The following is a 24,392-nucleotide window of genomic DNA, read 5'->3' on the forward strand; positions in this document are numbered from 1 at the left end:
CTTTTATCTGTGCAACACTTTAGTCCATTATTGTTGTTTTAAAGTACTTTACAAATAAAGCTGGTATGGTATGGTGTCCATTCTACTTTGTATCAGTAGACAGGATCGGTTCAGCCTGGTGGTCATGTAATAGTGTAATGCTGTAATATTCTCTTGGCACAGTCTTGGCCCTTTAGTAACCTACCTGCGCATTGCTGCTGATCCTGCCCATCCCTTTATAACCACAGTGTACAAATCTTCTGATGGCTTCTTCCAACAGGATAGCATGCCACGTCACAAAGATGAGATCAAACTGGTTTCTGGAATATGACAGTGAGTTCACTGTGCTGAAATGGCATCCACAGTCACCAGATCTCAAACCAATAAAGCACCTTTGGGATGTGCTGGAACAAGAGCTTTGCGTCGTGGACGGGCAACTGTCATATCTTTGCAACTTTTTTGAGCTAAAGTCTATATTTTGTTTTTATTACAGTTCAGTCTAAAACGTGTTTTCACACCTTTCCTCTAGTTTTAGTCAACTATAATAGCATTGAGTTGCTCTGGTAAGCAAAAGTTGATGTGTTCCAACCAGCAGTCTTCTCATGGACCCGCAAAGAAAACATGTAAAGTCAAAACTGTGGCTTGAATTAGCATTTGTTATGTTGATTCTAAATGCTAATGCTTAATGAGGCGATAATGGCCCACATGTTACTGTTTCCTGAAACGGCTACGAGTGGCTCAACGATCATGAACAGACACGTGTGTGAATACACATTTAAATCCGAGGAAATCCTACTTTGCGTGTTTGGCAATTGTTCGCTGAGAAGGCAGGGCTTCACTTTTGTTTGCGTGGGGGGTGGAAGGAGGAATGGGTGTTCCTTCTTGTCCCCTCCTCCTATCAAGACAGAAAAAACGCACTTGACCAGCCCCCTTTCCATTCCCATGGATCTTATTACGGGAGCCTTCAGCTCCAAGACATCTGCTCCGCTATTAACAACGGAGCGCGTCCCCGCGTCTGTTGCGACTCATCCGGTCGTACCCCCTCCTCCTGCTCGTCCTCCACCTCCTCTTGCCCTCTTCCCCAGAGTAGTGCTCTCTCCGTTGATTGTGTTTAAACGGTGATCATGAGAAGCCACCGTGCATGTGCCCTCCACGTTGCATAGCTGTAGTCCAACCTGGCAGAAGAGAGCGCCCCTGCTCCATCCCTCCTGTGCCACCGAAAGGCGAGTACCGGCGGCAGAGCGAGCAGGAGTACCCGGTGACACCGAGCAGCACATTTCTTTTTGTCTGTGCGCTCCGCTGCTGGCTGTGGGCTGTGCGTCCTCGCATCCTCCTCGCTGCAGGCTACGTTGTTGTAGGGCAGCACCTCGAAGGACGGATGAAGAAAACAAAGGTCTACACGTCCGATGTTTGAAGCAGCAACAGTGGAATATTTTGTCTGATACTTGTCTTTCCGCGAGCTTTTTTTGTTTGTTTTTGACACCATGGAGTCGGTGGAAAAGGAGTGTGGAGCGCTGGGTGGATTATTCCAGGCCATTGTGAACGACATGAAGGTATCACACATAATTTAAAGTAGATAGGGAATTATGTGACCTTTGTGATTGCACAGTGGCTGATCAGATGCATTTTTTTTACTGCCTTTGTTTCTTTCACCGGGTCCTCCCCCACTTGAAACACCGCTGTAGGACAAACTGGGAGATGAAGCGTGTTTCCCTTTGTGTTGTCGTTATAATGTACTGCAGGTCAAACAGTGCTCACACTTTAGCAAGTGTGCCAGAGTACTTGCATGGAAACATTTGCAGAACAACATTTGTCTTTTAACACAAAACCACTATTTGCGGGTGTGTGGTCCACGGGTTAGATCATAATCAAAGTTTAAAAAAATATTCCAGCTCTCATTCCTCTTTTTGTGTGTTACAGTAAAACTATCAGGACTAAAGAAGAAGTTATACTACACAGTTAATAAAAGTCATACTACACATATGATGGGTGCCATTTAACCCTAAACAACTGTTCCTTCTCTATCCCAGCCTCAAGTGATTTCTGAATTAAGTGTCAGCTGTAAGAGGATGCTCTGGAAGAAAATGAGAGCTCCATAACCTCAGCTTCTGAACAGAAATAGACTTGAAATGCTATCATTGTGCTTCCTGTTATTTGGACTGAAATATCTACATTTTTTCAACTTGGTATTAAATGCACATTTAATCTTTTAACAATTGAACTGTGTGACCTTGCGCTGTATTTGTACGAAGCCAGTGCTGTCTGTCTTTTAGTTAAAAACAATTTCTTAAGCCAGAATCACACGTATGTTATTGTGTGTGTATTGATTACATGTCAGCGTGTGTATTTGTGTATGTTGGGGGAGGGGTCAAGTGAAGGAAGTTGAACCAGGGTGGTCTGCTGTTCATGACAACAGATGGAAAGTGTGAACGCATTCATTGGGCCTGGAGGCAGCACCCAGTCTTCTCATTGTCCGGGAAACCCATGATGCAGCAAAGTGGTTACAACAGCGAATAAGTCAAGCGTCAAGCACTTCTTTCAGTCCAGCAGATTTCTTATTGATTACTAGCGCGCAGGATCATGGCGCCTTAGGACAGACTATTTATAGACCTCTCATTAGTCAGGTTCCAGTGAAATCAGCTCTATTGGCAGTGCTGGTTTGGTTTCATAAATTTCCTTTTTGTGTTGCAATCATGCCGGGGCCAGAGAGCGACAGGGGCTCACAGAAAGAGGCAGTCTGTGTATTGATAAGCAGCACAGATGAATGAGGCTGAATCCCTTAGTCAGCACAGTATCAATGTCCACTGTCCGAGACAGACATCTGACCTCATTCCTGCCGGCTGGTTGTGCCATGCAAGCCAATCGAACCAGCGATCCAATGGCACTGCTTTCCTAATTCTGAATATTGTTAGAATGTAGCTGCGTGACATAGATGTAGCACTTCCACAGCCTCCTGTGTGCTATATTGTACTGCATAGAGAAAATGTGTGGATAATAGCTGCACCTGTTGGTTATGTAACTGTCTGATGAGGCAACAGGAAAAGAAATGAAAGAGTGGGAGGTGTTAGAACAGTAGGTACAGGATGAAATGAGAAAAGAATGTTCTGCAAGATTTGATCCGGAGTCAAGAATTACATCAGGAATTAGATTTGATCTGATGAGAGTGATAGGGAAAGTGATTTCAAGCCTCTTTGTGTGAAAAAGTAACCAAATGTCCTTGAGCAACACTTCCTACCAGGTCCAAGGATAATGCTTTAACCTGAATGACGAGCTGTGGGAGGAAGAGACTTTCTCTGCTTGCTTCTCTCTTTTATCCATCCTTTTCATCCCTGGATGTTGTTGGGTGTAAATGAACTTTAAAGAAAAAAAAAGTGTGCCCCCCTCCCAGCTGCACTGCACATAGCCCTCTTTACCCAGTTCTTTGCCCTCTACCCTCAGCTGTCTTGGCAGCACATCCCTCCAGCCCCTCAGAGCCACAGCGCCCACAGGCTAATTAGACACCTGTTGAAGTCAAGTGGGAACAGCCAAGCCGGGAGGTTCATGAAAAACAATTTTTTTAAAAAGAGGGAATGGCTCCTAAATCACTTTCCAAGGCAAAGACTTTATCTAAGGTAACCTGGGAGTTAAATCATGTCATTGCCAGAATGGAGGTTATAAGTGATGCAGCACAAGACTCTTTTGTGATTGCATGCTAGCTATATATAATCAAGATGTGTAACCCCTTTTAGCTCCTCTCCATCAAAGAGTCACATAGAGGTTGTGCCCTTCCTCTTCTTACTCCAGGGCTCAAGGTCCCACTCTAATGGTCGGCTCTTATAGCTCACGGCAGCATGTGACGATCCTGGGCTAAATCTAATCCAGGTTTTTCAAAAGAAAGTCTTACTACCTGGCTTGCGTGCATAAATAGTAATGATATTAGGCCTTGTACACAGCACGTGCCTGCACACCAGACATGCAAATATCTATATACAAATCGAAAAGTATGTAGTTCTTTTGTCACCTGGGACAAATTATCTACCTCTTTGCAAAAGAGATTTATCACTGTAGGTGGCCAATGTTTACCCGTTGTTTCAAACAAGTTTGAAACAAGTTAAATATTCAAATACACTGAGACACAGAGCTGCAAGTTCAAGTTTTTGTTTTATCATGAAACAAGGGAATCGATAATAATAAAGACGAAGCATAAAAAAAATGTTGTATGCCAATTTTAACCCTGGAGAACCCATGGGGTAAAATTTGACCCCATGGTTTCCCTAGAAAACCAATGGGGTCGGCTCTGACCCCATTGGTTTTCTAGGGTTATACATCACTGTGATTTCACAATCTGCCCTAGTATTATACACTGTAAATATAATCCACTGCAAGTGTGCACAACAAAAATCACACTGGCCTTTTTAAAGACAAGTCAGAGCATGGACTTATACAACACCCTTTTTCTAATCCTAGGGTAAGAAGCCAGCCTCTCCATAGCTTTCTTCTTCTTCTTTTTTTCTGTTTTTCTTTTTACTTTACTAATTATTATTAGCAATATGTGTATATATATATATATATATGTATGTATATATATATGTGCAGTGCAGCCTAGGCGGAGTAGTCGAACACAGATTCACTGAGCGCTCAACACAGACAGCATCGTCAGAAGGAAAATTGATAAAATAAATTACAAATGTTGTATTGTTCGATACATATGCGTACCGAACCGAAAGCACTGTATCGAACGGTTCAATATCGATACGAATATCGTTGCACCCCTAATATATATATATATATATGAATGAACTGATATACACACACCAAAGGGGATAATGGAATAAGAAAAAAGATAAGGGAAAAAAAGAAAAACAGCTTTGAACAAGTCGAGAGTGATCTGCTAATCAGTGTAAAATAATTACTAGTTTGTAAAAATAAAACCGGGTCTGTCAGGCGTTATGTGATTGACTGATTTTTCCCAGAATAAAACAAATGTTTTTTGGGGGTAGGATATATACATTTATTTTCCTTATTTGGATTTCAACCTGGTATTTTCCACCAAAATTAATGAGAAAATGCATTTTGTGTGACTAAATCTAACACTGAAATTTTTGTGCCTGCTGTTTTTGTTGAAGCACGCGGACCTGAATGTCCTTGGTGAGATATTTATTTGGTTTAACACTTTTCCTTTCTCTTATCAGAGCTCTTACCCTGTGTGGGAAGACTTCAGTGCCAAGGCCACAAAGCTACACTCTCAACTCAGGTGAGAAGCAGTTCCTGTGAACAGTAAACCTCAGTGAGGAAAATTCTTGTGCAGTGTTTACAGACTCTGTGCAGTGAGAGTGCAATGAACCAATGTACTTACAGGACCACAATTCTGGCAGCAGTGGCCTTTTTAGATGCCTTTCAGAAGGTGGCGGACATGGCGACCAATTCTAGAGGTAAGGGAAATTTAGCCTCACATGGTGTGGAGTCGAGCCTCTGTATGAACTGGTGGAAAAATAGTGTCATGATAATGATCAGCTTTATTGAACAAATACGTTTGTTGTTTTAGTAGGGAGTTGTTAAAAAGTAGAAGCTAAGAGTGTTGGTAGACAAGCAGTTAGTATGTTTTTCCCTTTCTAAGTCGTAAAGGTCACATAAAGAAAATAAACAGACTTTTCACATCCTTAAGTAAGTGTATTGTCTCTCACGGCACCATTCTGTTCACTAAGATGACGCGAGTGGGGCCAGCTGTGAGCGAGGTCGGGTGGTGGAGGCTCAGAGAAATGAAAATCTAAGCTTATTGTTTCTTTGGTCTTAATGAGGTCTGCTGATCTGCTTTGTCACTGCGCTAGTGGCAGCAGACTGGCTGGCTGGAGAGGCCGCTGATTAACACAGATTTCTTCGGAGTTGATCGTCGAGAGCAGTATGTAGGTCAGAAAAACCCTGCAAACCCCGACGAGGCTCTCGACACACTCAATCACATAGACGCAGAAACATACACGCACACACACATAAGCACACACTGATGCACTGTATTCAAAGAGTGACAGCTGGTAGCTGGTCACCTGACCTTACAGGCCACATCCCAAGATGTTTTTCAAACTATTTGCACTGGCACCGCCCCTTATTGACCACTTACTTCTGGGAAAAATAACAGAGCAGCCTCAGTGTTCACTTATTATTGCCAGTTTTACTTCCTTGCACTTTACAGCAACAGTTTATCGCTATTACAATACTAAAGGCTACTTTAAATGATTCCTGGTGTGAGTGCACATGAGCTCTGTAAGATGATGCAAGGTAGACTGGGGTCAGCCTGCTGGCTTCGAGCAGCTGGCAGCCTGCTAAAATAATGGGGGGTAGGCCATGGTAGGAATAAAGGGCAAGACTTCAAAGGAAAATTGCTGTAAAAAGGGAAAATAGCAAAATGATTGATATTCCGGAGAGAGATGAGAAGAGAGAGAAGGGCAACGAGAGTTTGCAGATAGCTGTATAAAATCTGTAAGTGTGTCACTCATACGCCCACTTCTGCTTTTCTCCCAGGCACATTAAGTTTAGGATTAGTGCCATCCTTCTCAGGACACAGACTGCATGGGTGATGAGAGACTAGCAATTAAAGGGGAATCAGTGTACTTAGACAGAAACATATGAGATAATTTTTTTTCTTACTAAAATCTAAAGTCTTATATTAGTATTATTCTGCTTTTATCATTTTCATCGGTGCTCAGTGTTGATTGATTGACGGGATTATTCTTCCATTTGACAAATTATCATGACCTATAAAACACTGCTATTTTCCCTTACATGCTGTCGTCAATATAATAAAGGGAGTAACAACAATGGTCACTGTTTCTTTACTTTTCAATAATCTTTTGATTCTTTTCCATAATGAAATATCTGTGACAGATCTGTGGGCATTTAACCAAGTGGTTCAGCGCTACATGGCTAAACCTGCAATTCCCATCAGGCCTGTAGCTAATACAGTTACTTACTAAGTGATAGCCAGTAACACATTTTGCACATAGTGGACATAATTATCAAACCTGCTGTAGCAGCAATGCTTTTTTGTCATTGCAAGCATGTTCTGTGGTAGTGTTAGCATTTAGCTCGAAGCTCTGCTGTGGGACAACTGGTTTTACAAATAGCAGTCATTGCTTAAAAAAAAGAAAACTAAAACATCTTGTGCAGCTTTTATGTGCTCTTAGCAAGCATGCCATCTCACTTCTGTCTCTCCTGTGTGAGCTGTGTTAGTCTTTGCGTGCTCCAAACCAAACCCATTAATTAATTAGGTAGGAGTAATGTCGATATTTACTGGCGCTAGCTCTCAGTGCACAGGGGTAACCTTTAAACCTATTTAGGCAACTTTGCCTCTCTAGCAGCTGCAATGTCAATTTATTTAAGCTATCCTGGCATCCAGATGTTCTCTGTTTTCCACATGGTTGTACTCTTGCTAACTCAAACTTATTTAGGACCATAAAGATAAAAAGAATTCAGAGGTTAGATGGTCAGTATATAGTAAGCCTTTATTTCTGTTTCTCTCTCTTCTTTTTCTGTCTGTATCCTTCACGTGTGTGTGTGTGTGTGTGTGTGTGCCTGCCTGCAGTGATGATGTTTGTCTCAGCGTCTGCACAGCCTTATAGGGCTGATTTGCGCTATAGGGGGCAGGCCCTTGGCTATGAACTGCTGGCCCCAATCGCTGTCACTCTGAGCTACGCTTGTGTTTGGGGACGAGCTGCAGCTGCTGGCACAGCTGGAGGTTTCATCGCGTTCCTCTTTTACCTCCTTTAATCTAACTTTGACACACTCACCCATTCGCCCCTCTTACTTCCACACTCTCTCTTCAGACTGTAAACACTTCCCTGCCAAGAAAACCAGCATTTCTCCTCACTGACAGCTTCCTGATAGTCCCAGAGAGAGAGGACAGTGACTGAAACGAATTTTATGAATTCTTAACTGTTCTTCTGCACTTTTCTCAAAGGGTATCTTTTTAATCATAATTGTATTATGACTTTGCTCAACTAACCTTACTCAGCTCTCTGTTTGAATCGGTGTCTGCCACACTACTTCGGTGTGTGTCCATGTTCAGACTTCTTGCTTGCGTTGTCCATTTTTAGAGTTTATGGTAGCTGTCATGGTATTAGCATCTGTTTTCTATGAAGCAGCTGGAGGAGTTGGCCTCCAGGCGTTCTGGCACTGTGTCTAACAGCACTGTTTCTCTAAGCTGTGCTGATGGATCTATGTCTGAAGGCACGTCTGTCTCAGTGAACTCATAGCTTGCATCTGAGTTCAATAAAGGTCTGCAAGCCACAAAGTCTATATTAGGTGGTATATGTGGAGAATTTGGGTTTTTTAAGGATATACGTTTCAACACCAAGCTTTTGTGCAACTTAACCTAAGGCCGTGTAGCTCTTTGGATTCTTTTATTGTTGGATTGGCCAGTCTAATGGATTTTGGTGTGCCGTCTGGACCTTTTTTGTCGTTCATATTAAAATGTTATGTGAGGACATTTAAAAGGATCAGACTCGAGTTGAGAAAATTGGAGACTGTGTGACTTATTTAGTTGTTGCTTGGATGTATGATGTGTTCTTTAAACAAAAGTTGTTTTTTTTTTCCAGTTTTTGAACGTAGTTGAGTTTGATAGACATCAAAGAGACATGGGTAATGGTCCATGAAAGTATGACACAGTCTCCATGTTTTGCAGAAAGTGAGTTGGCTGTAGTTGGGGGTTAGTTGACCTGGGTGGGGGTTGTGATTGGAGTGGGATTTCCACAGCTCTGGGTATCCAGGCTAGGCAGAGGCGTTTAGCTAATCCTCTTAGCCCCACTCTATAACACACAGACACAGACTGCCTTCTCTTCTCTTCCTGATCAGCCACCCCCAGCTTTAAAAATTTACACTGTGGGATCACCGGCCAGACAACCATACACTGCATGTTTTTATTAAGCACGGATGAACATTTCTTCTTCTACGTGTGATTATCAAAGCTAGCGCCGTCCATACTCCATTACATGTACACCCATGGAAACAATGTTTCTGTCGGTCACTGCAAGTCCTCTCTGTTTGGCTCTGTGTCTTTTCTTTCTTACTCACTCAGTCCATACTCTGTGGAGGTATGCTAGTAGATCAGTGTGTCAGCGAAGCACTAATCTGCTTGGCCGCTGTACTTCTCTGGGTTGGCAGATGGGACGGATATCCCTACCCGCCATCTGGACAGCCTGGCGTGGACGAGATGTGGCCGTGGCCTAGCGCAGAGCGAGATCAGGGGATTAATGTATTCCGTGCTATCCCAGCAGTGCAGCTATTTTTGCAGACATGTCAAATAATAAGTGTACCCATCAGACCAAAGCTGACATGCATCAACATTTGCATCCCATGTACAAGCCTGAGACAAGCCTGTTCTGCATTCTGTGTACCAGAACCAAGAGTTTAGAATCTGCAGCTCACAGTTAATTAGCTTATAGATTTCAAGTGATTTAGATCGGACCTACATGTTCAGTCATTCACATAGATAAATACAGTAGCTGGTAAATTACAAACTGTTGTGCCATTCTGCTAATTGTATGCAAGGCTCTTTGGTTATTTCACGACCTTCAACCACAAGGTCACGCTAAGTATCGACAAGAGCCTCTCATTTCCCCCTCAGCTTCCTACCTTGTTCGTCGGACAATTTCCAGCAGAGTTCTTCATGAGTCACTACGGAGTTTATGGGCTTAAACTCAATGCGGTCATCCTGCAGATGAATGTTTTCCAGCTATTGTAATAACTACATCCACAGAGTAAAGGGTGAAGCGGGTGCAGCAATAATGTGAGAAACAGATGAAAAGGGGAAATAAAAACAAGAGAGAAAACAAATCTTTGGGTTCAGCGTAGCTTTAATTCTGAGGTCGAATACCAAACTAAGAAGACAAACACGAGGGGAACACTCTGTTCGGCTACATCCTGAACACGAACTCCGCTTTGGAAGGGAGCTGGAGAGGAGTGGGGAAATGCACGAGAGAGGCTGCTGGAGGAATGCGAGAGAGGAGATTAAAAGGAATACAGTTTCAAAGAAATGAAAATGTAGGATGACAGATCAGATCACATGTTTGCTATTATTGGTCCGTTAAACACATCGGTCAAGATTGAAGTGGCCCAAAAATTACTGGGTGATGTGTTGTGAACACGTTTACACCAGATCAAGACGTTCACAAGGCTAACATAATGAACCCCAATGATTTGGATGGATATCTAATTACTGTTCCGCTAAACTGTTATTCTATTCAAGCTTTTATATTTGACACGTAGGTTCTGATGATCAGCGCAGGGCAGAGTGGCTAATATAATAAACTGCTGCTCAAGATAACTTCAGGCTCAGAGACTCAGATGGCGGTAGCAGCAGCAGAAGGACCAGCAGTATTGTCTGCATTGTTTGCAGGACTGTTTGCAAATGAGCAGAGTAGCATTTACATAGGTGGGGCAAGGCCGGACAGACTCGGGTGAGCTAAGATAAAGAAAATTGCTGAGCCTGTAAAACAGGAGCGCTTGAGTCGTCTGATTGAATCGGTGCAGATTTGTTGACAGAGCGCTGCTTAGTAAATTTGTCAAACTTTGGCTATCATTGCTTATTTGTTCTTGCATAAAGGGACATCACATCTATCTTCTTCAGCTTTAAACATCCCTGTCTGGCATGAGACAAAGACAGCCATTTGTGGATTGCTTCCCTTTGCTGTACTTTTTCTTGTTTTCTCTCCCTGTGGCCTTTTTTCCATCTCTAATGAAAAGCGCATCTGGACAAGGGGTGGTGATTATTTTTAGAAACATTTATGCCCCTGAACAGGAAGCTCCTCCAGCAGAGGAATATAACTTCCTCCTCCTCCTCTTTAAAGTCTTGTTCTAATGCACACCAGAACATGTTTACGCCACATCAGGAAACACTGGGGTCTGTCTGAGAGGTGAAACTTGCTGTGCGTGCTGTCTGGACAGGCAACAATGGGATGAGTGTGCGCTCGACTGTGTGTGAGAGACTAAAACAATTGATCCCGGGGCTGTTTCCTCTGCCTTTTAGTTGTATTGTACTAATAAAAAGCATTCCACGTATAAGGAAGTGACACAAAGGCTTGGAATGACGTTTTGATTTTTGCTACAGACAGAACACACTGTGTTAATCCTAAAGCATTTGGATCTGTACCCTGGATTTGCTGTTATGTTTTTTCCCTCTTCTAACTGTGAATACAGTGGACAAATACCATCTTTATTATTGAATAAACTCACAGATACTGCATGTCCAATATTTAAGCAACATAAATTACACACAGCTTTTGTTGCTGCAGGCGTACAGTACGCTACTCTCGTTTCATAATCCATACAGATACAGCTGTTTTATCTGCCACTCTTACCTCCTTCACAACTCACAGCTCCCTCACCAGCATATGCAATAGATGCTGCTTTATTTATAATACAGACAGCTCCTACTGTGCTGCACCAAAAGAGCTCAAGCTGTGCTTTGAAGCAATCTCTTGACGATGTGAATGTTTGATGTTTAATCAGGTTATGATTTCAGAAATCTCAGTTTCATGTTTGCTCAACTACCAGCTAAAGAAGACAAGTGAAGCTGTCAAAATCAAAGTAGGTCCTCCTCATTTTCTTCTTCAAAGATATATATAAAGTGTTCTAGTGAAGATGACTACACAAATTACAGAAATATTTTGACAGTAATGCAAACATTACATTTTTTAATTTCTCGGCTTATTGTGGACGATGTCGTCCTGTCAGGGCCTGTTGCACCTGCCACACTATAGCACTTCCGTTGCCTTCTGACAGGCCAAACCCGCCCAGCACCTCCGCCGTGTGTGCCCTCTTTCAACCTCCTCCCGTCTCACCCCACACTGCCTTTCATCCATCAGTGGCCTTCTCTGTGTCCCTGCCAGTTCACACTCTGCCTCACTTAAAAGGGGTGAGGGAGGGTAAACGCAGGAGGCTTAACTGTCTCTGAGAGGCACAGCCAGCACAGTGGCCAAGGTGCCAATGCAAAGAATAACAGTTGTCTCACGGATGATGGAATTTCCTTGCCTTGGCAGAGGCTGTTTGAGGGTCTAGAAAAAATTCCACACAAACGTGTTTTATTGACACAAAAGGCAGAAATCAAGATGGAGAAGAAGTGAGCTGCATTCAGCTTGAAAGCCGGCGTCAACGTATCCAGCCTTAATTCCAGCAGAAGGACATTCAGGCTCGCTTGTCTGAGCACTAATGAAATCTGAGCTGAGCGTTAGGGTTTAGATGGTGAATAAGAGAGATATTTAAGTTTAGCTCCCATGTTGAAGACATCATGGAGTTAGGCCTGTGGCAGTTTAGCCTCTGGCTCCCGACTCCTGGCAGGAGAACTCTCTATAAAGAAGGCCTATTAAAATGCTCCTCCTTCCCCAAGGAATCAGGGGAGTTAATCAGAACCAGAGCTCTGGATGGAACCACTCAGTAAACGCTTAGACTACTCTGGTCTGGCCTCAGATACCAGAGCTTAAAGCCACCAATGGGGGCATGACCTTCCCACCAACAGCCCCATGTTTTTTTCAACATACGTAGCAGATCTCGAGGCAGTTTGTATTTATGCTCAGCCTGTATATTAAACCAGGCGCCGTGAGCTTCAGATGCACACACGGCAGCGCTTCTGTAATGAACCACAGATTTGTCCACTGTTCAGTTACTCCCAGTTGTTTGCTCCAAGCTGTAAGATATATGGTTCTGTTGCATAACAGTTTTCCCCCGTAGTGGTCTGTGTTTTGCTTCATTCATGCACGTGTGGCTGTCTGCTATGAGGTCGGCCCAGATCCTAAAGCCACAGGGGTCTGCTCAATAATCACTTTTCCAGTTCTTGCACACATCAGCTAGCATGTTTCTAGAACGTCAAGTATTGATATATCTATATCAAAGAATCATGATATGACTTAAAAATTAAAACAGTGGTTTAGTTTGGTAATCATCATTTTTGTGCTGGTTGACTTTTTAGTTTTTTTTTTAAATGAGTGAGGTGGCTGTTAGATTTCTTAACAGGAAAGGTTGAATGAATCAGACTGAAAGAGAAAGTTCTTGCTTTGTTTTACTCTGTGCTGCCACATTATATCATGAAATGACCAAACATCATTCTTTGCCCACATAAACATGAAGCAATGTTTTTAAGTTCAAACTGAAATAAATAAAATAAAAGTTTTATACATTCAAATAATCATCAAGGAAAATATGTGTGATATAAACAATATGCAAATCAAGTATTGTAACATGTAATCAAATTATTTCAGCATTTTTGTTGAAATATTATTTTCAGGGTGGATGAATCAGTTTTACTGAAGCTCATTTTTTTTCTCGCTACATAAACTGTTATGGACCACATGTTGAAAATGCTGAATCTGGACTAGTGAAGTTTAAATGTCACAAATCTCAAAATGAACAGGGGAAGAAAAAGGATGAAACAACACATAGAGGTCTTTGGCTGTGGAGGAAAATAGAAAGAAGGACAGAAGTCTAAGTGTTGCATAATAATTGTCTTTCGAGTCAGGCTTAAGCTTGTATATATTTGTCACATGCCTGTGAGCCTTTGTAGGGGGGCTATGGGAGTGAATCACCGTGTCACTATCCATCCGGTCAAGGCCAGAGGCCAGCATGGCTCTTGGACATGGTCAGGAAGCCCTGAACCTCCCCAGGATGTAGCTGTCAGCTGATCCCCTTTTGGGAAGGGAAGAAGGAGGGGAGGAGACAGGAGGGAAGAGGTGGGGAGCAGGAGCGAAATTGGCAGGTGTGAATGGGACAGGAGTGGGGGGCTGAAAGTTCACTCCAGCTGATAGTGACATTGGGACGGTCTGTTTTAGAGATACCAGGACCCACATTACTCTCTTGTGCCTCATTCATCTATCGCCCAGTCTTCTTCCATCTGGGAAGTCAGATGCCGCTGTGGGTGCTTTCTGTAATGGCTTTAGCAGGAGAAAGGCAAAATCAGTGCATGTGTGTATCACGTGCATGTCTGAGTTTCTCATTGGTTATCATGAACTGGTGTAAACAAAGTTTCTTACCTGACTGAATCCTCTACATAGGTTGGACTCCCCACTTTCTGCTTATATCTAGAGCAAAGCGTATAGATTCCACATGTCTTTTCTAAATCACTTCCTGCTGATGTTGAATACCTCTGTGTGTTACAGCTGGATGACCTTTCACCTCTCCTCTCACTCAGAGGAGCAATGCATACAGGGCCCAGATCTGTTGCTGAGTTTCTTTGAACTAGTACAGCAGTTAGTGAAGTTGACAGCCAAATGTTGGACTCAGCTGGTCTTTGTCTGACAGTTTGACATGTTATCAGCAGGAGACAGTAACCTAGTTTCTTTATGTGATATCTGGAAAAGAGCACAGATCTCACTGGACGACAATCTGGAGCATTTCTTACACAGAGTCTCATTTTAGGCCAGTTATATTAGTCGTGCGTTTCATTTTCTCTTTCCTTCAGGCTTTGTAGTGAAGGTTAGAGCTGGTTTCTCCCTAACGCTGCCTGCCCTGCATGAATGGTGTTTAGGAAACAGAGAGAACAGGAAAGGCAGAGCAGACAGGGAAGAATAGAGGGATATCCCCTTACATGGTTCCCTCCTTTTTCCTCCAGGATGAAAGGGGTGAGAACTTCGGAAAGGGTGTGGGGGTTGGTAAAATACACCACCTGTCCATACGTTCACACAAACAAACCTCCGCACATACGCTCCAGCAATCATTCACAAACACACATACATGCCTCAGCTCTGAGGTCTGTCTGCTATAAGAGGTGTCTTCTCTCTTTCCTTGTGTGCGTCTGTGTCTGCGCGTGTGTGTGTTTGTGGTGAGAGACCCTGAGATTAGCCTTATGTGGCCCAGATTACAACAGGATCAGTGCTGCCATATATTACACTGGCCTATGAACCATCAGTGACACAGTGGACCATCCTGAGCTTTGGGGGCTTAAAACCTCATTTAATCACACTTCAGCAGAGAGGAAAAGTACAGTAACAAATTCACACAAGCCGTTATTTACTCAGTGTGGGGAGATTACCACGCGGCGACGTTAAAGTGTCAACAGGAAAAATACGTGTTTTTGTCAGGAGGGAAGAAGATAGCACAGGGTTTTATTTTACGGTCACTCTGGAACGTTTGCTTTCCCCAAACAAATGTGACATTTGCACGCCCTGCCTTTACGGTCAACATATGTCCATCTAGTGGCTGCAACTAAAAATGCCTCTCCAGCTGAAAGAGGGAGGAATAAAAGCTGATGAGTCCATTTGACAAGAGAGTCTCAGGCCTTTCAAAGCACTCCATATCTGTATAGCCCTCTTATAGAAAATCATTTTTTCTGGGTCTTCTAGGTCTAAATTTCTATTGCCGAGCTCCGATATCGTAGATGACATTTCTATTTTTCATATTGTGTTTACAAGGTGCTACCAGGGACATTGGCTCAGCTCTGACAAGGATGTGTATGCGACACCGTAGCATTGAGGCAAAATTACGCCACTTCACCAAGTAAGTGTCACTTTTGTTTTTATTTGCTCCATTGCAATTTTCTCTCTTCGCCTGTCCTGAGGGGATTATTATGTTCTCCATCCATGGTGACCTTTCTCTTATTTTGTTACTCTTTGCTATGCTGTGGAAATAAACCTATTTGTTATACCCTTCATTCTCTTGAATATTGTCTCTTCTTGTTGCTGCAGTGCTCTTATGGAAGGCCTGGTTACGCCGCTCCAGGACAGGATAGAGGAATGGAAGAAGACGGCTAACCAGCTGGACAAAGACCATGCCAAAGGTGAATAACTACAGCAATATAAAAGATATTAATTGCACAATGTGTATTGTATGGAAATTTATACTTCCTTTGTCTTCACATGCTTGCCAAAGAATACAAGAGATCTCGTCAGGAAATCAAAAGAAAGTCACTTGATACCATAAAACTCCAGAAAAAAGCAAGAAAAGGTTAGTAACTCTCTCGTGATATATTAATTAGTATTATACGGATTTTAATTAATGAAGTCTGCGACTGGTCGCTGCACTAGCAGTAAAATAGCACCATCTAGAGGGTAGATTGTGAAAGGATAAGTCTCTCAAGTCAAAATGCTTGGCACAATTTCAGAGGCTCCTTTCCAACTTTGGATAGTTTACCCTATAAATCAAAGAAATTAACTTCTTTCCTGGCTGTGCTTGCTTTATCCCCCGCTGCTGGCTGTAATTAAACTCCTATTTTCATACAGTATTTTAATGTAGCAGTGGTACAGGCTAGTCATAAACATGCATTATGCCCTGATTTAAAACAGCTAACGCTGCCTGTTCTTCTTTCTTTCCTCTCCTCCCTCCCTCTAACTGAAACCCTCCTCAATGTTTTTGTCTGCCGTTTATCCCTGGCTGTAGAGCTTCTAGGTATGTTTGCTGCTACAAATAAGAACTTCACATATTAGTTTCAAGGCTTAAACCCATCTTTACGTAAACCTGCCAGTCAAAGAAAACACCATCTGTCTTAACATTTGTGGTTAAAAGATGGAGTAGTTCCCATTTATTATTTACAAATCAATTTAACACCAGCGTCTGCTACTAAGGTGAAAAACGGAGAGGAGACACGAATATTTCTTAAGCAGGGAATAAAATAGCGCAAAAACAAAACAAATCCAGATATTTTCCAGATATGGAGTGTAAGGTAATGCATAACTCTGTAATACTTGACAAAAAAGCTAAACAGTGCAACAGTGATGACTTCAGCCTGTCTCTACGGTCCATCTGCAGGCTCTTGCCCAGACAGTTACATTGATTCCACAGTCTGATGTTGAAAAATGATTAAATACTAAAATTACTTACATGGGAAACAAACAAGCACAGCAGACACATGTTGTGCAAGTAGGTCTGAAAGTAGGTCAGATATTTAGCAGGTCAGATAGAGACTGAATTCAGTCAAGCTGCACCTTTTAAAAAATATGTCATACGTGGCATTGCGGTAAAAGTTGCTATCGCTTCCTGATTTGAGAATTTTCCTAAATCGCTCCCTATGTGGGGTTTGATGCTGCAAGTATTGTCCTGCATCTTTGTGAATACAGCTTCTGTTGCAAGGATCTATAAATCACGTCCTTTTGGGACTCAGTTAATTAGTGCCTTATTAAATACAGGTGCGCTGAAAGCGTAGCTCATTAAGCTGAACGTATTAAAGATATGGACAGCTGTAAGAATAATCTACAGCGCTCTGCTTGTTAATGTTTTTCATCAAGGCGATTGCCAGCATAGAGTGATACTAATTTAGATCTGCTCACGCCCTTTTAGTTCATTATATTTTGTAAGTAGAACAGTATTTTCTATGTGCTAAAACTCAGCACACTGTAGAGTGTTCAAAATGACTGGCAGTGTATGTGTACATCATGCAATCACAGCAAATCGTGTGTCATCCTAATACTCGTTTTCATCTTCATCTCATCCTTCTTTCGTTGCTTAGACTTCCTGTATCTATCATAAAGTATCACTGTGGCATGCAGTATTGAATGACCTTCCATACAGTAGTGTTTTTCCAATCTCATCCATTTCAGGGTCTGCAAATCATCTCCAGCTGCACTGATTGATGACATGTTTCAGTGTCCTCTCATTCCTGTGGTCATTATCCATTCTGGTGTAATGTTTTTAAGTGTGTTGACCTTTAGTACACAGCAGCTTATCATTATTTGTTTTAATCATCTCTCATCTTTTCCTCTCTTCCTCCCCCTCGTGCACTGCGGACACTTCCTGTCACTTTTGTAACCTCCCGTCCAAATCTTAATCTGTTTTCATTCCTTCTCCTCTCCTTCTTTATTTACTCAACTCCCCTCACCTCTGTCCTCCCTGGCTCTGTCCTTCCTGCCTTCTTGTGTCTTTGCACCCTTTGCCTTCGCCTTGCGCAGGCCGCGGTAATCTGCGCCCCCAGCTGGACAGCGCCATGCAGGATGTCAGCGATTTGTACCTGCTGATGGAGGAGACGGAGAAGCAGGCAGTGCGCAGAGCTCTCCTGGAGGAGAGGGGACGCTACTGTTCATTCATCAACTTGCTTCAGCCTGTGGTGGTAAGGGACATTAAGCCTTTTTAGTATGGAAGCTTGTGCGTGTAAAGAACACCGACATACACTGTGAAATATCTTTGCTGCGTCCTGTTGATGTGGTAGCTGTTTAATTTGATCAATACTGTTTTCCCTGCAGAATATAGAGATTGCCATGCTGGGAGAAATAACACATTTACAAGCCATTGTTGATGACCTCACTTTGCTGACTGAAGACCCGCACAAGCTGCCACCAGCTAGTGAGCAGGTAACAGGAGTGTAATACTACAAATTCTTCCAGTGCCGCTGACATGCTTATTTCCTCACAGTGGTGGCAAAGTTATTTGAAGCAGAATTTAATTTGCCGTGTGTGGTTTCAGTACAAAGGTTAAAAATGTCTGTGTTTCTTATTATGAGCGGAGAGATTTTGATATTTTTTGTAATCCGACGGCTAAAATAAGCAACTTGTTGTTTCATAGCTCCATCCACCTGCTATAAATACCCAATAGAGTAACAAATAGTTATCAGTTCACACCTGGAAAGGGCGCTTGAGCTGCAATTAACTCAATTTTAATTAACCTTTACTGCTCGGCAGCTTGTGTATTTATCTTGTTGGTTCTCGTCTTTTTTTCCCATATTTGAAAAGAGACTTGTCTATGTCTAAATCCCCATTTGGTTGTGTTCCTGCAGGTGATCCGGGACCTAAAAGGTTCTGATTATAGCTGGTCCTACCAGACCCCTCCTTCTTCCCCCAGTAGCACAGGTTCCAGGAAGAGCAGTATGTGCAGGTATATTATTCAAACACTCACCACTTGTTGCACGTTGCAGTCTTTTGTATGAAAGAGCCACATCCAGACATCCAGAATGAGATAAAAGGTGTCCTCTGTTTTGAGTTACAAATCATGCTGTTTTCCATTTAAGTGGTTAGAAAATTGTAGGATGACGTTGACGTCTCCTCTTTTAAAATGAACAACCCAGATTCTATGAATATGAAATAAATCTCCAAGCCATAATTTTCAAATCATGCTTGCAAGTACATGCTTTACATTCTTGTTTTAGATGAGCTCAGGAAAACATTTTTCTTCAAGTGTCAAACTCAAAGAGCCTGTGTATGAAACCTGCATAATACCGTACTGTGAAGGTCAAACATCCAGGATTATTTGGAAGAGGCCCAGTATTATATAAGGTTTTGGTTGTACATTAGGTTGTAATATATTTTATAAACTTTAAAAAAAATCATTTCAGCCGGCTTAATAGCATATTAATAAAGACTACAATAAATCCATGAATGTACCTGTGACATGTCTTCTTCACTACACAGCCTGATTAGCAGTGACAGTCGACATGCAGCGCTATCTCGCAAGCTCCTCAGCTCTTGCTCCTGGCATATATTTGTAGTTCTCAAGCTTCTTACAGCGAGATTAGGTCTAAAGCTGTCAAATATCACCAGCTGACAGCCGTGAGCCTACACAAGAGCCAAAATCCACATATTCATCTGACTTAAGGTGATAGCGCAAAAGTTTCTCTACAAATGTGGCATTCTAGGTCAAACACATTTTAATGTTGAGAGGAAGGAATATCATACCTTCTCACTTTTATTTAGTGCTACAGCTCCGAGCAGAACCTCCCTGACACTTGTTCCAATTAACGCCATGTCCTATTCTTAGTATGCTACAGGTATTCCTGGCTGGCTAATTTTAAAACAGATGCTTGCACCACCAGCATGTAAGCTTTTCCTGAAACAGTCTTTCAGTTCAGTCTGACTTCTATACATTGACTCTTTTCCCCGTGATTTTATTATTTTAGCACTAACCCTTGAAGCTCTTTTCTCCACTGAGCGGTTTCTGTCATATTTCAGGCCTGAGTATAGAGAGGAATGACTGGGTGTGCATCAGAAGTTAGTGAGGATGGTCTCTGCCTATGCAGCTACCCTTGAGAAAAAAACAGGTCCTTACTGATACATACTGAGGTGTCGAAAGTCATCATTAAGGGGACTGGGGAAGTAATGAGATGCTACTTTTATAGGGTAATAACTTAAGCACCACACATTGCCACACATTCAAATGAAAGATTATGATGAAGAGACAAAGGTTTTAATAGGAAACAATAAAAACAAGCTTGCTTATTAAAAACTCAAAGGAGAGAAAAATGACTGCTTAAGACTAGGCTTTACTTTTAAATGATTTATTGTGTTTAATTTGCCATATTTATTTTGGCAATCCTCCTTAAGCTTCATCCAAGAGAATGAAGATTAACGAGAAATGTTAATGTCGGATGGATTCCAGAGTGAGAGGGGAAGAAGGAGGTGTGGGAGGGGAGTATGGGAGGGGAGGTGAGAAGTGCGAGTTGCACATTTCAAAATGCGTGGGTGACAAAGAGAAGCGGCGCAGAGTGAAAATGACAGAGCAGCAGACAGAAAGCACAAAGACTGCTGTTAATGCTCAGAAAGGAAGAAGAATCAAAGAAATGATAACTTTTTAATGCTCTTTGATGGACCAGAATTAGAAGAATGGAATCATTTAGATTTCTCACACAACACAGCCTTCATGATCACAGCTTTTGTGATGAATTTTTCACAAGCCTTTTATTCTTTTTACTATTTTCTGTGTAATTTACAAAACCATAAATGTGATAATATTAATCCTGATTAGAATGCATACTAAATGCTGAATTTTACACCGATGCGATTTCCTGTCAACAGTCTCCTCCAGATGCCCTCCTCAGGAGCCCATCGGCTGAGCAGCGTCTCCTCCCATGACTCGGGCTTTGTCTCCCAAGACGCCAACACCCATTCAAAGCCTCCATCACCCATGCCCTCTGATATCACAAGCCAGGTAGCAGTCTCAGCTATGATATTTTTTTTTTCCTTTTATCAGGAGGGAAAATGTTTTGGGTTTTTTTGTTGCAGCAAAATCAGGAATAAAGCAGACTTGTTATCTCCAGAGATTTCTCTGGCAGTAAAACATCAGGACAGGAGGACACGGCAACAACACCACTTTCTTGTCAATGCAGATCTACAATAATTCTCTCTTTTTAACCACAATCACACTCCGTCTGCTGTATCTGAATTGAAAACCATAGAGTTTTTCCATGTTTTTGTATTTCACACATGAAGCCACCATAAGAGTTTGAGCTCTTTTTTTTTTTGCAATAGATCTCTATCAGTTGCAAATGTTGAATTTTTATCCCACTGGACTGATAAAGTTGTTCAGACTCTCACAGTCTGAACAGATTGCAGTGTAGAGAACACACTCAGCAACACACCAACTGATGCAACGTTCTTTTTCTGAATAAATGATCTTACAGGCTACTTTATTTTCAATCTAGGCTATAGAATATAGATCCCCTCAGAGAGAAAAAAATCCCTCCTTCTAAAGCTCATCAACACTCTTCTCCAGCTCTCACCATCTTCCTATGCATCTCTCACATCTAACTTTTTCTCCCCATTTCCTCTCCATCTCCACTGTTCTTTACTCCATCTTTCCTTTCCCAGAAATCAACAAGCTCAGCCTCCTCTGAGGCTTCAGAAACCTGCCAGTCTGTCAGCGAGTGCAACTCTCCTACAGCGGTTAGTACTGCATGCATCTCTTACCAGCGTACTTGCTTTGCTGTACGCGCACATGCGCACTAGCAGATGTATGCACTTGCACGCTGATGTGCTGTGCATTTCAATCATTTTTATCTATAGCTTAAAGAGGCCCGTGAGCCTTTAACGACAGCCGCTGTAAGGTATAACGTGGACTACTCGCCGATGTTGAGCACTCTTACTCAGACCTGTCTGTCCATTCCGCAGTTTGGCTCATGCTCATCCTTCGGCACCTTCCGCCCTGCTTTCTCACACACTGGCACCATCAGGCCTCTATCTGTTATACTTCCTGCGTCCCCCACATTTAACCACTCCCCTGGATCCAACACTCCCTCACCCACATCAAAGGTTCCTAGCTGGAAGGTTTGTTTTCATTTGCAAATTTTGCTTTGGGTTCTCTTTTGAGACTTTGTTGCTTCTTTGCTTCTTGTGTTTTGTTGCCTTCACAGATTTCGCATTCCGTAGAATAACCTCACAATCATTGTTTTGCTGTTGCTCATCAAGCTCAGTTTTCCAATGTTTCCACAAAAAAGATGTGCTAAACTGCACGCCCTGCTGTGCTCTATTCATATCTACCATGCATCTAACCAGTTTATAAGCCAAATCAACAGCTTCCGTGTTTTACTGCACAACTTCCAGTGAAACACTGGAGATGCACTGTTGCAAGACGGTCTCATTATTCAGTCTGCTGTTGCAGGACTGGGCCAAATCGAGTTCCTGCGAACCGTCGTTGGCCAGCACCCCACAGCGTAGGAGGGAGTCTGTGGATAAGATGAGAGAACTGGAGGCTCCGCCCAGTCCACAGGGGTATTCTGGAATGCAAGCTGATGAGCCACACAGGGTGAGAAGTGGCCCAGGAACCATTGCAGCCAAGGTAAAAAGGAGTGAAAAAATAAATGCCAGTATATCAATTTGTATGCTGTAGGGATTGCAGTGTGATGAAAATGTAAATGTGTCCTAATCTTTATGTATTTCCTGCCTGTCTGTATCTCTGTATATGTGTGTTAAGCTTGGTGAGCCCCTCTCTCCAGCAGCCAGTACTCTAGCCATGGTTCTAACCAGGGGCTTGAGCATGGAGCAGCAAAAGAGCAGCAGAGACTCTCTGCAGTACTCCAGTGGCTATAGCACCCAGACCAACACCCCCTCCTGCTCCGAGGACACCATACCCAGTCAAGGTAACAGTCATCCCTGAAGAGCCACACACTCCTGCCTGATTAAACACACATGATATCCACATACAGCACACTATTCATGAATTTAACTGTTGTGTTTCAATCATTGCACGTGTGTGATTTGAATAGTGCTGTACGTGTTGCCTTAAACTCCAGTTTGATTACTGTGAATTGCTATGTAATGAAGCACCTGCTAATTAACCCTCCAAAACAACTGCTCTATGAACTATTGAATATTCAGTGTGGGGGAAAAATGGATTCTCATGACTTGCTGTGATTTCTAGGTTCTGATTATGAGTGCTACTCTCTTAATGGAGATGCTGACAGTGAAGGGCAGGTGGACTTTGACAAATCCTCCACCATCCCTCGTCATAGTAACATCGCGCAGAGCTACCGCCGCATGATCCAAACTAAGAGACCTGCAAGTACAGCGGGTCTGCCTGCAGGTAAGACTGTTCAGGGAACTCCAAATGGCGCTGGGGGAAGCGGCGCTGGAGCTATTGCTTCAGGGACAGCCACTATACGCCGGACGCCATCCTCCAAGACTGGCGTGAGACGCACGCCGTCTACATCTGGCCCCATTCCCATCCGGCCTCCCATCGTGCCAGTTAAAACCCCAACAGTGCCAAACTCCCCGGGTTACACTAGCCCGTCTCATCACTCTGCAGGCAGTGAGGAGTTTCTGTATGGTGATGACCTATCAGCTAGTGACAATATGAGGGCTCCTCCAAAGCGGATGAGCCTCCCTGACACATCTTGGGGCTGTGGAGGAGGGGCGGACAGGACTGTTTACGAACAGCAGGCCCTCGGCATGGCTGCTCAAAGTGTTGAGGAGGACCCTATGCTCGCTGCCAACCGCCACAGCCTGGTGGAGAAGATAGGAGAGCTGGCAGCCAGCGCCCACGCCCTCGGTGAGGGTCAGTTCCCCTTCCCTAGCTCACTGTCAGGGGATCCCGCTCAGTTTGCGCCTCAGGGGGCGTCCTCTGTCAGTCAGGAGGACATAGATATGCTGGTATCTATACGCCGGGGGGTGAAGCTCCGCAAGACAGTAACAGACGACAGGTCTGGTCCTAGGATCCTTCGGTAGCGAGGGAGGACACATTGAAGCTCTGTATTGAAATACACCGGCGCTCATGTAATACGTGAAATAAGGCACAAGTAATAAAGAGGATATAATGTGGTAAATGAAGGCCAGACAGAGTAATGAGAGATCATGGACAATGTCAAGTCATTTAACGTTATGTATGAAGTGCATACATGCAAAGTAATCCATATTTTTTAGTTTTTATTTTTGTTTTGGTGGCTGTGCTTTCTTCTCCCTGTGTGACAACCAGTCCCTTTCAAACCCAGTCATCGAATGCTCTGTGTCTCGGTTCTTGGTTTATGTTTATTATTATATTGTACATTTCTTAATTAACACATCCCTAGCCCGTGGAGAATGACGGGTGCAGTGCTCTGTGAGCCTGTCTGTATGTCGTGTCATTGTCATTGTTACTGTACTGTGCCCTGTTGCTGTTCTGTTTGACGAGCTGAGCAGCAGCTGTGTAAGTCATGTAAAAATAGAAGCATTATGGCAGTTTTTTTTATTGCTGTATTGTACTGTCAATATATTCTGCAATTAAACTGGCTTTTTACTGTTAAACGACTTGATTGTTTTGTGCCAGAAAAAATATTTTAATATTGTAAA

At 42.8% G+C, this 24,392-nt stretch overlaps 1 protein-coding gene across 5 annotated transcripts; it reads left to right on the plus strand.

Moving 5' to 3' along the window:
* Nucleotides 1-903: 903 nt before the first annotated feature.
* Nucleotides 904-24,347, plus strand: mtss1la (MTSS I-BAR domain containing 2a). Of its 5 annotated transcripts, XM_026176567.1 has the most exons (16): nucleotides 904-1,532; nucleotides 5,151-5,212; nucleotides 5,317-5,390; nucleotides 15,348-15,432; nucleotides 15,621-15,712; nucleotides 15,805-15,879; nucleotides 16,312-16,320; nucleotides 17,817-17,974; nucleotides 18,108-18,215; nucleotides 18,638-18,735; nucleotides 20,649-20,781; nucleotides 21,441-21,515; nucleotides 21,741-21,896; nucleotides 22,231-22,407; nucleotides 22,543-22,708; nucleotides 22,990-24,347. In XM_026176567.1, the coding sequence occupies exons 1-16, from the start codon at nucleotides 1,464-1,466 to the stop codon at nucleotides 23,790-23,792; spliced, it is 2,340 nt and encodes a 779-aa protein (XP_026032352.1). In that variant the 5' UTR covers nucleotides 904-1,463; the 3' UTR covers nucleotides 23,793-24,347. The 5 variants fall into 5 exon arrangements, with proteins under 5 accessions (XP_026032352.1, XP_026032355.1, XP_026032353.1 ...); XM_026176570.1 differs by lacking the exon at nucleotides 21,741-21,896; XM_026176568.1 differs by lacking the exon at nucleotides 16,312-16,320.
* Nucleotides 24,348-24,392: the final 45 nt, after the last annotated feature.

Source organism: Astatotilapia calliptera, chromosome 7 (assembly GCF_900246225.1).
Source record: "Astatotilapia calliptera chromosome 7, fAstCal1.2, whole genome shotgun sequence".
NCBI classification, from domain to species: Eukaryota; Metazoa; Chordata; class Actinopteri; order Cichliformes; family Cichlidae; genus Astatotilapia; species Astatotilapia calliptera.

Bases quoted from the DNA above. Each gene is read 5' to 3' on its own strand.
- mtss1la (XM_026176567.1), top strand. From the start codon at position 1,464: ATGGAGTCGGTGGAAAAGGAGTGTGGAGCGCTGGGTGGATTATTCCAG. The intron at 5,213-5,316 runs GTGAGAAGCAGT...ATGTACTTACAG, and splicing joins AAGCTACACTCTCAACTCAG to GACCACAATTCTGGCAGCAG. The intron at 20,782-21,440 runs GTAGCAGTCTCA...TTCCTTTCCCAG, and splicing joins CCTCTGATATCACAAGCCAG to AAATCAACAAGCTCAGCCTC.